The following is a 14,313-nucleotide window of genomic DNA, read 5'->3' as shown; positions in this document are numbered from 1 at the left end:
CAGCAATCGTTAACAAAAATTGTTTATAATAATTTACAAACAGTAAAATGTACAGAAATGATTGCAGTGTGAGTTCGTTTGTGTGTGTTCGAGTGTTGAGTGTGACTCTCTCAGTGCACCATGGTTTGTGCGTTCGTATGGGTGTGTGTAAGTAAGTGAGTAAGTGAGTAAGTGAGTAAGTGAGTGAGTGGTTGCTTACCTGTGGAATTATGCGCTGCCAGTTAAATGAACGCAATTTTTTTTATAGTTTTATTACATTTCATATTATTTATTTATTTATTTATGTTTTCTTTTTTTTTTTTTTGATTTTATTTCATTTCATATTTTTGCCTGTTATTTCATTTCCTTTTATGTCCTTTTTTGTGGTTCCAATCAGCAGCAAAACCGAAAGCAATTGACTGAAATATTTGCGATTCCAGTTAGTCAACGCGCTTGATTTCAGCATCAAAATATTTCATGTTCACATTTGCGATAAAATCACGAGTGCCCGAGCTGAAAAACAGTAAAATTTATTTCGTTTAATTTATTTATTTATTTATTTTATTTCAATTTATTTTACTTTAGTTTAATTTATTTTATTAAAGCATATTTTTTTCCATACCTGTACATGCTATATGCTATATATGCATTTTATTTATGCAAAGCTTTTGAAAATATTTAACAGTTTTTTATTAATTAATTAAAAAAACATTAAATCATTTTTTAAAATTTTATAAAAATTTTTAAATAAATTTAAATGTGGAATTATAACACAAATCGCAAATAACATATATTTACAATATAGAAATAAAGTACATTTTGAATAAAATCTGTAGTCACTTCACTTGATCACTTGAGCTGGTATTTAAAATCATATTTAATCAGAATTCATCAGTATATTGAGTATTTCTTGAAGAGCCTAATATAATCACTTCAAAACTTTTATAATATTTTATAATATAATAATTTTAAAACTTTTATAATATTTTTAAAGCTTTTCTACAGCACGTTTTATCATTCGAAGTGAGATTTATGTCAATTGATCATCGTTGTTATGGACTTGTAACAAGTCACAAGTGAGCTGACTACAGATCACATCCTTTTACTCTATTTGTAGTTATTTTCTTGTAATATAATTACTTCATAATTATTTGCTAATAATGACTTTTCAAAAATAAAGGTATTTTATGGATAGCGATAAGCAGTCTCTATAAAATTCTCTGCTGTGCTTCATATACCATTTGACAAAGTGTTTTATTGCAGCTTATGTGCTTAAAAAAATACTAACTATAATGAGATAATGATGTAACTGTTGTGAGGCACATGTACCTGAACAAATACTTATTACAATGAAATAATGAAATATCTGTTTCAGAACATGCGCCTAAATAAACACTAAATAAATACCAATTACAATAAGATAATGAAATATCTGTTTCAGATCATGCGTCTAAGTAAACACTAAATAAATACTAATTACAATAGGATGATAAAACATCTCTTATGGCAGATACTTCTAAATAAATGTACTTAAATGACCACTAAATCAATACTGATTACAATGAGAAAAAGAAATATGTTGCATAACATGCGCCTAAATATATGCTAAATTAATACTAATTATTAATTATTAATTAATACAACTGAAAATTTAAAAATACGAATAGTCACCAGCAAATAGACACCACCGATAGTGATGGTGTAAGAATGGCTAAAAAGCAACGTTCCGTGCTTTATTTCCTCAACACAGTGGTCACCGTGTTCACCTGATATAAACCCTTTAGATTTCTCTGTCTGGGGTATTTTTAAAAGTAATGTTGGCACTAAAAAATTCCAAAATGTCGATCCTCTGAAGCAGGCGATAAGCCGAAAATGGACCAAAATACCGCAAAGCGATTTGCTGGTAGCGTGCGATAGCTTCATTGATTAAAAAATCAATATATTACATATGTCTATACCAAAATTCGCTTTATTTGTTTGAAACAATATAAGGTAAATCCAAGCGCACACCATATTGTAAATGCTTAAAATGATGATAATGTCAGTGATGTTAGCTAGTTTTAAAAATGACAACGAATTTTGATATATATCATGAAATTTTTATAGTTAGTTTGAGTTTTATTCTAATATTCATCTTTATATGAAATATTTTTCAATATTACGATATTTAAGATATATATTCCAGATAAAATATATAATTATAAGGGAACTAAGAATGTAAATCCCTGCTCCCTGAAGTACCTAGACTTATTAACTTTAAAAGTTATAAGTTATTAAGATCATAATTATTTGAAGACGATTAATTCTTGATAAAAGGAAGTTAAGTTAAGGAAGGAAGTTCAAGTTAAATAACTTGAATTCAGTTACAAGCTGAAGCACTGTATTAAATATAAACCTCAGAAATTAAAATATGATTTTAGCAAGTCACTCTTTTATATTATATTATAGTATAAGAAGTACAACTTTTAACATTTTTTGAATTTCTATTTATTGAGCAAATCTTTACCGACGTAATACGAGTATTTCATTTTTTATCTTTTTTATCTTATATATGCTACAAATATTTTTGTAAAGAAAATGTCTTTTAAAGAAAAATATAAAACAAAATTGTTTTTCATTAGAGATTTTCTTCTTTTTTTTTTGCTCAATTAAAACATTTAAAATGGCAACCCTGAAAATTTTAATCAACACTTTTAATTATGCAGATTAAAGCGCATTACACTTACCCAACACACACGCGGGGTACAGTACCAAGTACAGTACCAAGAGGAGCACATAGGTCTCTGTGGTGTAGTCTTAATACTGACTTTATTTATGTGTCCACAAGTAACTGTGTTTGTCAGGATGTTCTTATAGAATGTTATGCACAGCATAATTCACTGTCAAGTTAAGTCGCTTGTTGAAGTTTCGTCATCATAGTTATTGTAGGTACGAACATAATACTCCAGGGATCTGTATTTCTTCATAACCATTTTTTCACATTCTCCGCCTTTTAATAAGAACTTAAGTATTGTGTATTCCTCTTAATTTACGTCACACTTACTAGTGTTGGAGTATCTCATTTTTTCGTACTCGTGTATGCGCAAGTAATTAAGTCATATTTTTAAGCTCGAAGTACTCAACCAATGTTTATATTTGAACGATAATAATAGGCATGTGAAAGTTAAAATAAAAGTTGAGAGAATAAAAGTACTATAAGAACTGATTTAAGATTTGTGCAACAATTTAAGAATGGCTTTATGTTAATATTTTTCGGAAATTTACACGAACTATTTTAAGTTTTAAAAATTATATGTAATGATTAAGAACGTAATCAGGTAATTTCAAATTATTTAAAAATACTAGTCTTTGAAATACAAGCAGTATACAATATTACATTTTTGATGCGCTTTTCTTCAATTTTTTTACTGATATTTTAAACAGAATATTTAATAATTTTTATTGTGATTTGTTGAATAAAAGCATTCTATTAAAATTCAAAGGTTTAAACATCTTGTGATTCCAACAAGATACCAACTCGTCACCGTCTCATAAAGCTCTTATGAACCAAGCATGGATAATAAATCAGGTTCCACACTTCATTACGTCCATACAATGGCTTTCGAATTCTTCAAACGCAAATGAATGGACTATGGAAAGCAAGATGAGGACTAAAATATATGCCAGTATAGGTGCGCTGAAGAAAGCCATTCTTCAGGAATGGGCCAAAATACCGAAAGATCACATTCGTGAAGCATGCAACTCATTTCTTAACCGTTTGAAAGCCAAAGATAAGGTAAAAGATAGCCACAACGAGCTAGAATGAATGGATCCTGAAAGTTTAATTATTTTCACAAATTTTTGTAATTCAAGTTAATAAAAAATTATTTCACACAAAACAGATATGGTGGCTTTAAATAATTTAAAATATATATATATATATTCTTATATATATATTCTTATATATATATTCTTATATATATCTTCTTATATATATATTACATATATATATATTTTTACTTCTAATTCCTTTTTTTTTTAATTTGATATTAATAATCGTTCCAATAATTTTGTACCAATTAGACTGAACGCATTCAACTTTTTTATCATGTTTTTTTATTTTGCAGTAGTTGGAAAGCATCGTAAGCCACAATGTGAGACTTGAACTCACTAATACCACCTCTTAGGAATGATTGTGAACGATCAGTCCACAATCGTTGTGAATTTATCGACACTGAAGGCGGTTGCAAATACATTCCAGTAATCAGAGGAAAAACGTAAAAGGAGCGTAATATTTGTGATTACAAATTTATCTAAACTAGGGGTGACAACATAGTAAACGTTAATTAAGAGAAATGATGGACGTTACCTAAAGACTGGGACTACTTAGGAATATGCTCTCTGAAGTGGGTTGTGATATCCGCGATTGTACAGCAGAACTGAACGAACCATTTCGTCAAAGAAGAGAGCAATGAATTGGGAATGCCTGTGGAAAAGAGCTTAGAGAGACTCATGGAATTTATTCATTTTACACACTGACGTAATGCAATTTATTTCGTCAATTTTTTTAGTAGTAAATAAAGACAATGCATTAGATTGTATAGTATTTGAGTATTAGTAATGTTGTGTGCAAATATTACAAAGACTACTGATAATAGATAAAAGCTGTACGGTCGGCCCAAGTGACTACCCGTTTAAAAATTTAATGCTCAGATTTAAAAATTTTTCTCATCAAAGCCGTTAACTTGTCTAATTAAAATATAAGTCCGTCCATAGCATTTATGAATTTTAATTAATAGTTATTTAATTTATAAAATCTGTTATGCAAATGTATTATTAATGTCAATTAAAAATGAGTATATACATATACAAACAATATGTTTAATTTTTTTAATTAAAAAAAAAAAATTAGCTATAAAAGAAACAAATCTACAAATCCTCTTTTCACAGTACATTTTCCAATTTTCCAATTTTCCATTTTTATTTGTGCTCTACTTTGTGAATGACGATTTTAATAGTTTAATCATTTGACTTACAATCAGCGTAAAAATCCTAAATGTGTACATAAAAGTGGAGTGTAAAACTTATGCAGGACATGTAAAGAAAGTAGAACAAAAGAGAAATATAAAGTCATTAAAAACAAAATGAAAAATAAGACAACGAACGAATGTGTGAATTAAAGAGGATAACGTAAGGCAACATTAAGTTAATGTCTTCTTTATGGCTCGAATTTATCTCAGCGGAATGAAACCAGAGACCCAATGTCGTGCGCCACAATGCATCCTTTGGTACTAAAATATGCACACATAAATGCGAGCAGAACCGATGAGAAGGCGGAAATTTTTAACAGTGGCTTAGATCTTAGTAGTGAGAACTACAAAGATAGTTTATGTTGCACTTAAGATTGAGTAGCTCCATAATGCAAATTCACAAAGACTTTAAAGTGCGATTTTTTATGTTTTTGAAAAAATTTTCATAGTTATGACTTAATTGAATTGGTAATAGTGACAGATTATACGGTAGTTAGTAAAAAGGATAACCGTAGTAAAATGTTTTTTGAAAACAATAGATTTCCAATCATATTTGGTCAGAAAAATGACCCAAAAATTTAAATTTTTTTTTTTACAATGGCATTAACATACAAAAACATAGAAGATTAGTAGGACAGTAAAGGATTTTGAGTTTTAGGCATTAAGAGTAAATGCCTTAATTTGTGTAATTAAAACAAATGCAGTCAAATAAAAAGCAAATTAAGGATTTGCAAGTGCAAGTTATGGGCTATGGGACGTAAATTGAAGAATAATAGGAAAGCCTTGTACATATGAGAACTTAAACAAACTGTTTGCACTTATCAAAAAATAAAAAAAGATTTTGCTAAACAATAACACATAAATAGCTAGTTAGTAGTTACTTACTAATTCTTCAAACTCAAATTATATTTGCCTATTAAAAATTTTATATTACAATTTATATTTATGTAAGGCAAAAACTTTGAGTTGACAGTCTATATTAAAGATATAGATAAAGGCATACATGCATTAAGTAAGTAAAATGGATCATTTACATTTTAAAGAAAACTTTTGAACTATCTAGAATATGTATGGCTTTTGTGGAAAAAATTAATTCAAAATAAAATATTATTTTACTTCATTTGAAATATGTTGTATTACATAGAAATTTATAACAATTATATTACAATTTACATCTAAGGCATTTTGACCGTCTGCCGAAAGTTTAAATTAACCATTTAACAAGTTATCTTAAAAATTAAATAAAATTTATTGTCCTTATTTTGAATAATTATTGACATCTAGATTATAAATTAGGTTACGATATGCATCCGTCGAGTTACATTTTCTTTCCGTTTCCACACAATTTCTGCGGTTTTGCAAAGTTTCCAGTTATCATCAATACCCAAGTCAATAATCTCATAAGACTCGAATGCCAGTTCAGACCATTTTTCTAAGAATAATATTTTTTCATTTATTAGGTACTGCGCTCTTACTTTCTGTATTATATGGCAAATTCCTAACAAATTTTGATGTAATCAAAATGCAATTTCATATTTAGGTATATAACGTCGGAAGTCCAGTCTCTGTATACACCACTTAATTTGGGAAATATTTTGGCAGACGAGAGGTTCTATTTATATAAAATGTCTACAATTTTTCTACTGCATCATATTTCTCCACACCCCAGATCTGCGCTGCATAATTTAGAACTAATTTAACTGCGGCTTCAAGAACTTTGTATTTTACGGGCAGTAACACTCTTGGATTTCCCAAAACATTTTTCCATATACAATTTCCATATACAAATTAATATTCAATTTAGCTTGCATTAGCTTCCCACTAGATCTTTCAAGTGGGTATTGAATTTCGTGTTATATTTCATATTTATTTAATATTAATTTACTAAATATTAAATTATTTTTCAATTAATTTTCAAGTTAAAACCTTTAAAATTAGTTATAAAAAAAGCAGTTAGTTATGCACCTTAATGCATAATTATTTTACAGAAATGTTTTATTATAATATATGATCCCCGATGATCATGCAGGAAACCGCAAATTTGTATATACATATACACAGTCATAGTACAATTTACTAATTATGGATAATTTTTGGGGCTTTATTTCTAGGAAATAAATTTAAGGTATATGTAATATTGTATCGCAGTATCTAAATAAAATGTAAATTACCATATAAGCAAAATGTAATGTAAATGTAATTAAGTAACTTTTTCCATAATTAATTTTAAAGATTTTAATTTGTAATTTAATATTTTGTTCACAGAACCCTATTTGAAATCAAAAATATAAAGACACCCTTGAAGTTAAATAATATCTACAAATATTTTGAATATATAAATTACTATAGGTAGAAAAATATAACATAATAGAAAGAAGTTCTAAATTTTTTCCTTTTTTGAAGATTTTACTCTTTACATTCTAAAACAAGTTAATGGGGAATATTAAGCTTTGGTTCTAATAAAAAGCAAATATTTGTTATATTTGAAAAATATTTCAGAAATTATTACTTTCCACTGAAATGAATCTCAACTCAATGAAGTGAAAGCATGCAATTTTTTGCTTGCTTCTTTACAGTTCATTACAGACCTTCAGTAGCATTTGTAGTAAGGTAAGAATGTACTAATTATTGGTTTCATTTTTATATTCACATTTGAGTGTAAGTAACGAAATGCACATTACAAACACATTCAGTGCATCCAAAAGGACATATAGTATGCAAAGTATTTGCAAGTTTTTCCTGCTGTACTTCTAGCCACAATTTACAAAATGTTTACATTTTTCGTAGGAAGTTCCTTTAGCTTCAAATTCCTATACACATATTTCAGAAATCTCTACGAAATATTTATAAGGCAATAAAAATAAAATAAAAATTTACAATTCACTGTAGAAGTCCAAAGAAGACCAAAAAACAAAAACAAAAACAAAAACAAAAAAAAAACGAATATGAAATGATATTTTTATGCAAATACAATATGCAAGCAAACGCAAATTCAAATGCAACATTTCTGCAAAAATGTGGCCAGTGCGTATGAGTAACTTTTTGCTCGCCTGCTTGGGAATTTGTTAGAGCATTTCCATTGCAGCACAAGCAACGAGCACTGAAATGCACATACACACACACACAGAGACACACACATCAACATGTGTATAGTGGCACTCCGTGCATATTGTAATGCTTACTTGAATTTGAGTGTGTGCGTGTGCGAGTGTGCAATCGAAGAAGAATTCAGATATGCAACATATGCATTAGGGGTAATTATGAACTGATGCACAAAAACATCTGCCATTCTAACTAAATAACGCTGCAGGCGTCAATGGCGAATATTTTGTGGTTGTGGTAGAAATGTTGGTAGCACTGTGACAAGGATTTCGAGTGTGCTTGCGAGTTTTAAAAAACGTAAAACAGAGATTGCTATGTGCATACAGCGCTCGGTTTTCAGCATAAAAACTATTAGAATAATTTTATTACGAAAATTTGCATGATTCTCAAAAAATATCAACTCATTTCAATTGCAAGAGAAAAAGTTGAATATTACAGCAGAAATGGTTATTGAGAAGGAAATCATTAAGTTAAACTGCATTTTTATAAATACTACATTTAATTTCTAATATTCTTCAGATGCTATAGATTCTTAAGTAATTAAATGCAGCAGCTTGTAATAATTATTTTATAAATCGATTCATTGTGTTTAATTTAAAGAAAATGATATGTAAAAAAAACTCGATTAGCGCATTATACTCGGATTACTTCTGTCAGACGAAGGATGCTGTTATCTATTTCTCAAGTGATTACCATCATTCCACTGAAATGCTTGGCAAGAATAATACCTAGCTATTCAGTAAGCTTCTAACTGATATTTTTATAACTTCAAAGCATATCTTGCAATATAGTACATCTTGAAGCGAGAGATTAGAGAAAGGCATTAAATCAAAGGAGACTTCACAATCGATAAATTTGTTAAAAAGGCTCATGGTTATATTTAACTATGATAGCCTTATATTTGAGCATCATTTTAACAACATTCAAACCACCAAAAAGTATATAATGTTCTCTAAAGATGAAATACAGTAGATATGATGCAGACTCCTATTAAACCACATATATAACTTTTATATTTTTTAGGCACATGTCATAGATCATTGAACGAGATATCACCACATAAATGGGTAAATTATACTGAATCATAAAAACTTTAATGGTGACTTCAGAATCAATAAATTAGCCAAAAAAGTCTCAGAGCAATATTGAATTATAATATCGGTAGATGTGAATATCCACCAAAAATTATTCAAACAAGCTACAAACAATCAAACATTATAAAATACATTATAATACATTATAAAAATGGGGTATAGTTGATATCAAAGTATATGACTCTCAAGAGGTTAGAATAGAACTACAATCAATAATCAACTGATTGTCAGTATCATTTCTCCCTGTCAAATAAAATTCTTGTACTAGCCAGAACTAATGTGGTTATTATTCATAATAATAAATGAATTAGATGTTATAATGCAATCACATTTGAACTTTAGAAACGTAAATGATACAAATAGTCGAACAGAGCTAATAAAATAGCTTAGCAATATTCTATCTGAGTCATTGGCGTCCCAGCAATATAGGGTACAGCAATATGGTTTTCAAAATAGGAAGGAAGAAGAACGTCCTATTATAAACGGTATCATTATAAGACAGCAAATCGCATAAATGATTCCAAAATTGAATGTATTAGTTGCTGAGACGATGGGTCGTTGATATCAGTATAAATTAACTTTGAAGGTATTATTTTATAATTGAACTTAGGATTCAGTTTCCATCCTGATTTAAATCACTTTGATGAAGTTTTAAAAATAATCTTCAAGTTATATCTAAAAAAGCATTTGGTCACAATAATTATTTCTGTATTCTAGTTGAAACCAAGTCATAAATAACATGAAATGCTATTTGATTTGCACATTTTAAGTATGCAAACACAAGTTCTATGACAATAGAACACTAGAACAAAAGTTGGTCTTTGGACTCATTTAAAATCATGCTTATATATATAAGAAATTCAAGAATTTTCAACAAAAAACATTATGATCTTAAATATCTGACAGATATGCTCAAGCGCTGGAACTTACAAGTAAAGCTCAAGCGCTGGAACAAAAAAAACTACTATGTACGAGTATCATAGCAACATAAAGTAATGTAAAAATAATATCCACTAATATTTCTTGCAGTGAATCCCTGATCCTTTATATCAATAGTTTAATAAATTCAATAAAATAATTTGTATATTATGTCTATTATGTGCTATATGTAAAACATATATATGTATACAATGACATATTTGAAGTTTGCTTTAAACAAGTATTCAACTTTATTTATAAACATTATGTTATATGTAGTTAAAGAAAATATAATAAACGATAAACAATAACCAACGAATATTTTCAACAACTTCCAATAATTAATATTTAGTAATATTTGAAACAAGGATGTCAATTAATTAAGAAATTTTTGTAATTATATATTCTGTTCTATTGCCCTATGACTTATAAATAAAGCTCAAACATATACATTGTTATCATTGTGACTGTGATTAATATTTACTTAATAATGCCAATAATATGTTAATATGTTAATATTTCTTCTGATCTTTTAATTTTATTAAAATTTGGAATTTCTCTAATAGTAAATCACTTTCTATATTTACCGATTTGACATTTCATTTATTTCCATAATCATTAATTAAGTGTCTCATAATGAAGTTTGCGCAGCTTCTATTATAGTATATTATTTTTGCCTAATTATATTTGTACACAACACTTTTCATTAATGTATTTCACTTATTATATTTTATGTGATTTAATTGTTGAAATTCAAATTCATATTGAGTTAAAATATAATATCTCAAGTTACTTAAAACTATCTAAGTACTTTATGTATTTATAATGTTTCCGCAGCAAAATTAAATTCGATTCAATTATACTTACAATTTGTACGATTTGTTGCATAAAATTAACAATTCAGTTAATAATCCTGTAATCTTAGCTTATCTTTATACGAGTATCTTTATTGTTGTTTATTATTGTTTGTGTTATCCTGTATGTGCGCACATATCCTTTAAATAAGGCATACTCGTATATGTTTAACAATACAAACAGCAGTAAAATTTATTCACATAATTATCAAATTATTTAATGGAAATGAATGGGGAATCTATTGTTTGCTTGCTCTGTGCATAGAACACACGATTCCAAGAAAACAATTTAATTCGAGCATAAATTAAGTATCCTGTGTATGAACAATGCTTGCTGAAGAAAAATCAGAATAATTAAAATATCTTAGAAGATAACATACAAAGACGATTTAAAGCTTTAAAATTTATTTCCATCAAAGGATAAGTAATTTATATTGATATAATTTTTCAGTATTCCCATTAATAATAAAAAAATATATATAACAAGCGTACATATATATTTTAATATTTAAATTTGAAAAAAAAAAATACTTAAAGAAATGCTATACACTTATTTAATAGTTTTTTATTTACCAAAGTAAGAATATGCCATTTTGCGATTATTTAAGGTGAAAAACTTAATTTTATTTTATATACGTTTTTTTATTTTTTAAAGAACATTTAAAACAATATGCTTTTTACTATTAAAGTGAGTTTAATAAATAAACTAGTAAAAATGTATTATCACCCAAAGGCAGCGACTTATTACTTAGCCAATTGGACACACAAGCAAACGACATAGCTTCTTTTTGGTTAAGATTAGTTGTTTATTAAAAGAACTATTTAGTTCAAAGTACTTTGCTCTGCTAAGAAATAAAATCTAGCTTAAACCAACTATCTTTATAATTTCTTAAATAATAAATATAACAAAGTACACTCACAGTTTCTTCAAAACTATATCCTGTAATTTATTTCACATTTAAAGCAGATATCTGACATCTACTAAACAATGGCTTCAAATAATTTTTATTTATAATTTTGCAGCATATTTTATTTAGATCTATAAATTAATAATATTTATTAAAAGCTTGACATCCTGTTTTCAATTATTTTGAATTCATTATAAACAATATATTTAATTCATTCATTTTAGGTAATGTGTTAGTTCGAAAAAAAAAAAATTTTATACTTTCTAAGAAGTATCTATGGACAACATATGGATAACATACTTCAAGATCATTACTTTTTTTTATTAAATATATTATAATACATAAACAAGCACGAATTATTATTTATTATGAGAATTATAGTATTCTAAGTTATGTCATGTTAATATGTAGTGCTAAATTAAGAAAAGGTTAATGTTTTTATTTTTCTTTAAATTTTTATTTAATAAAAATAATATAAAAGAAGATAAAAATTCTTATAAATTTTTTTATAATTAAAAACTTCATTTTACCCGATTTTTTGTTTTTCACTTGTGATTTTAATAATAAAGTTTTGAAGAAAATTTTAAACATTAATTACCAAAAGGCTTTTTTTTTAAAAAATATATGTTTATATTTTAAAATTATATTTAGTATTAATATAAACATATAGATAAAATGCATTTAAACAACTTATCTTATCTTGTTATAAATGATAAGCTTGTGCTTTTTTGAGGGAAAAATTGTATATTATAGGTTAATAGGTACTAATGGGTTTGTAAATATCCAGAAAATAATGAATTGAATATGATAGTGGCAACCTTGAATGCCTAGTGACTTCCACTAGAAATATATCGAAAACAAGATAAAGAAATCCGGTATTCCATGTGCCAACTGAAGTGTTTTCATTTTGCAATGAACTCAAAATATTTAACATTATTTAACTTGATAAAATATTATATTATATATAATGATATATAATAATGATAAAATAATATCTTATAAAAAAAAATTAAGCTAGAGAAAGTAAAATAAAATAAGATAAAATTATATAAAGAGATTTTCGAAAAGTGGTGAACGACAAAAACAAAAATTAATTTTTAGATAAATTAAATAGAATATGAAAAAATCATATAAAACAAAATATAATAAAATAAAATAAAATAAAATAAAATAAAATAAAATAAAATAAAATAAAATAAAATAAAATAAAATAAAATAAAATAAAATAAAATAAAATAAAATAAATAAAATAAAATAATATAAAATAAAATAAAATAAAATAAAAATAAAATAAAATAAAATAAAATAAAATAAAATAAAATAAAATAAAATAAAATAAAATAAAATAAAATAAAATAAAATAAAATAAAATAAAATAAAATAAAATAAAATTAAATTAAATAAAATGAAAGAACGATGAAAAAAAGGAAAATAAAAATTTGTGACATATGTTCACAAATGGATGGTAACTGAACCAAGGCAATTCCTTGACAATTATACAAATATATGGTTTTGCTGCTTGAAGAGGAACTAGTACTAGTTGATTATGTCTATAATACGTATAAAATTTTTGGACTCTAAATTTTAAAAATTAAATTAATAATGTTATGATAAATTAATGAAGTAAAGTTTTTAACAATTTCAATTATTCGAAGTCACACAAAATAGTTTTTGTTTCTTTATTAACTTTGTTAAAAATAATTTGATTCTTTCACTCATTTTGCTGAAGTTCTAATCACACATATTACTATTTGAAAGCATATGATAATATATATGTGTATGAATTTAAACATATATACACATATTATTACACTTACGCAGTTTAGTCCTTCATATGTGTGTGTAAAGGATACAGTACTCGCTGCACGTTGTGGCAATTTTAAAACTTTTTAAATTACTTTAAAGTAAAATTATGTAGAAATATTAAATATGATAAGGGAAAGGAAACGGATACGCTTTCACATGCATAAACACACGAATCCACATATACGGACGCGGGCGTTTTTGTTGAGAACTACGTAGAGCAATAAAAGGAGCAGGACAAAAGGCTAACACTGAAATTGTCATAATTTATTTAAGAATAATGGCTTTCTACACAACTTCTCCTTGCAGCGGAAAGTATTTAAAGGCAGCAACAAAGCACGATATCTCAATTTAACGCACGATCAGAGACATTATGTGATTTATGAAGTTGAAGCAAGTTTGGAATTCGCAATTGAAATAAGCATTTCAGCTTTTAAAAATAAAATAATTACTGAAATTTTCAACAATTTTGTATTAAAAAGTACCCGTAAAAATTAAAAAGTAAAAAGTACTAGAAATAAGTTCGCCTTACTGCAGGTATATTTGATGTTTAAGTAAATAATATATTTTCAAAGAATTTAATACTTAAAGAAAAAGGAACTCTATTGACCGAAATGGCACATACTAAATATATAAACAAAATTCA

General features: G+C 26.5%; 1 protein-coding gene across 1 annotated transcript in view; it reads right to left on the bottom strand.

Moving 5' to 3' along the window:
• Window positions 1-332: 332 nt before the first annotated feature.
• LOC119690024 overlaps window positions 333-14,313 on the bottom strand; it is a 29,432-nt gene continuing 15,451 nt past the window's right edge. The window contains exon 4 of the mRNA XM_038105002.1: window positions 333-492. Coding sequence (XP_037960930.1) covers window positions 478-492 — 15 coding nt within the window. The 3' untranslated portion in view covers window positions 333-477. The remainder of the gene's footprint in view (window positions 493-14,313) is intronic.

Source organism: Teleopsis dalmanni, chromosome X, assembly GCF_002237135.1.
Source record: "Teleopsis dalmanni isolate 2A chromosome X, ASM223713v2, whole genome shotgun sequence".
Taxonomy (NCBI): Eukaryota; Metazoa; Arthropoda; class Insecta; order Diptera; family Diopsidae; genus Teleopsis; species Teleopsis dalmanni.
Note: the sequence above shows the minus strand (reverse complement) of the source record. Positions and strands in the feature narration are given on the sequence as shown.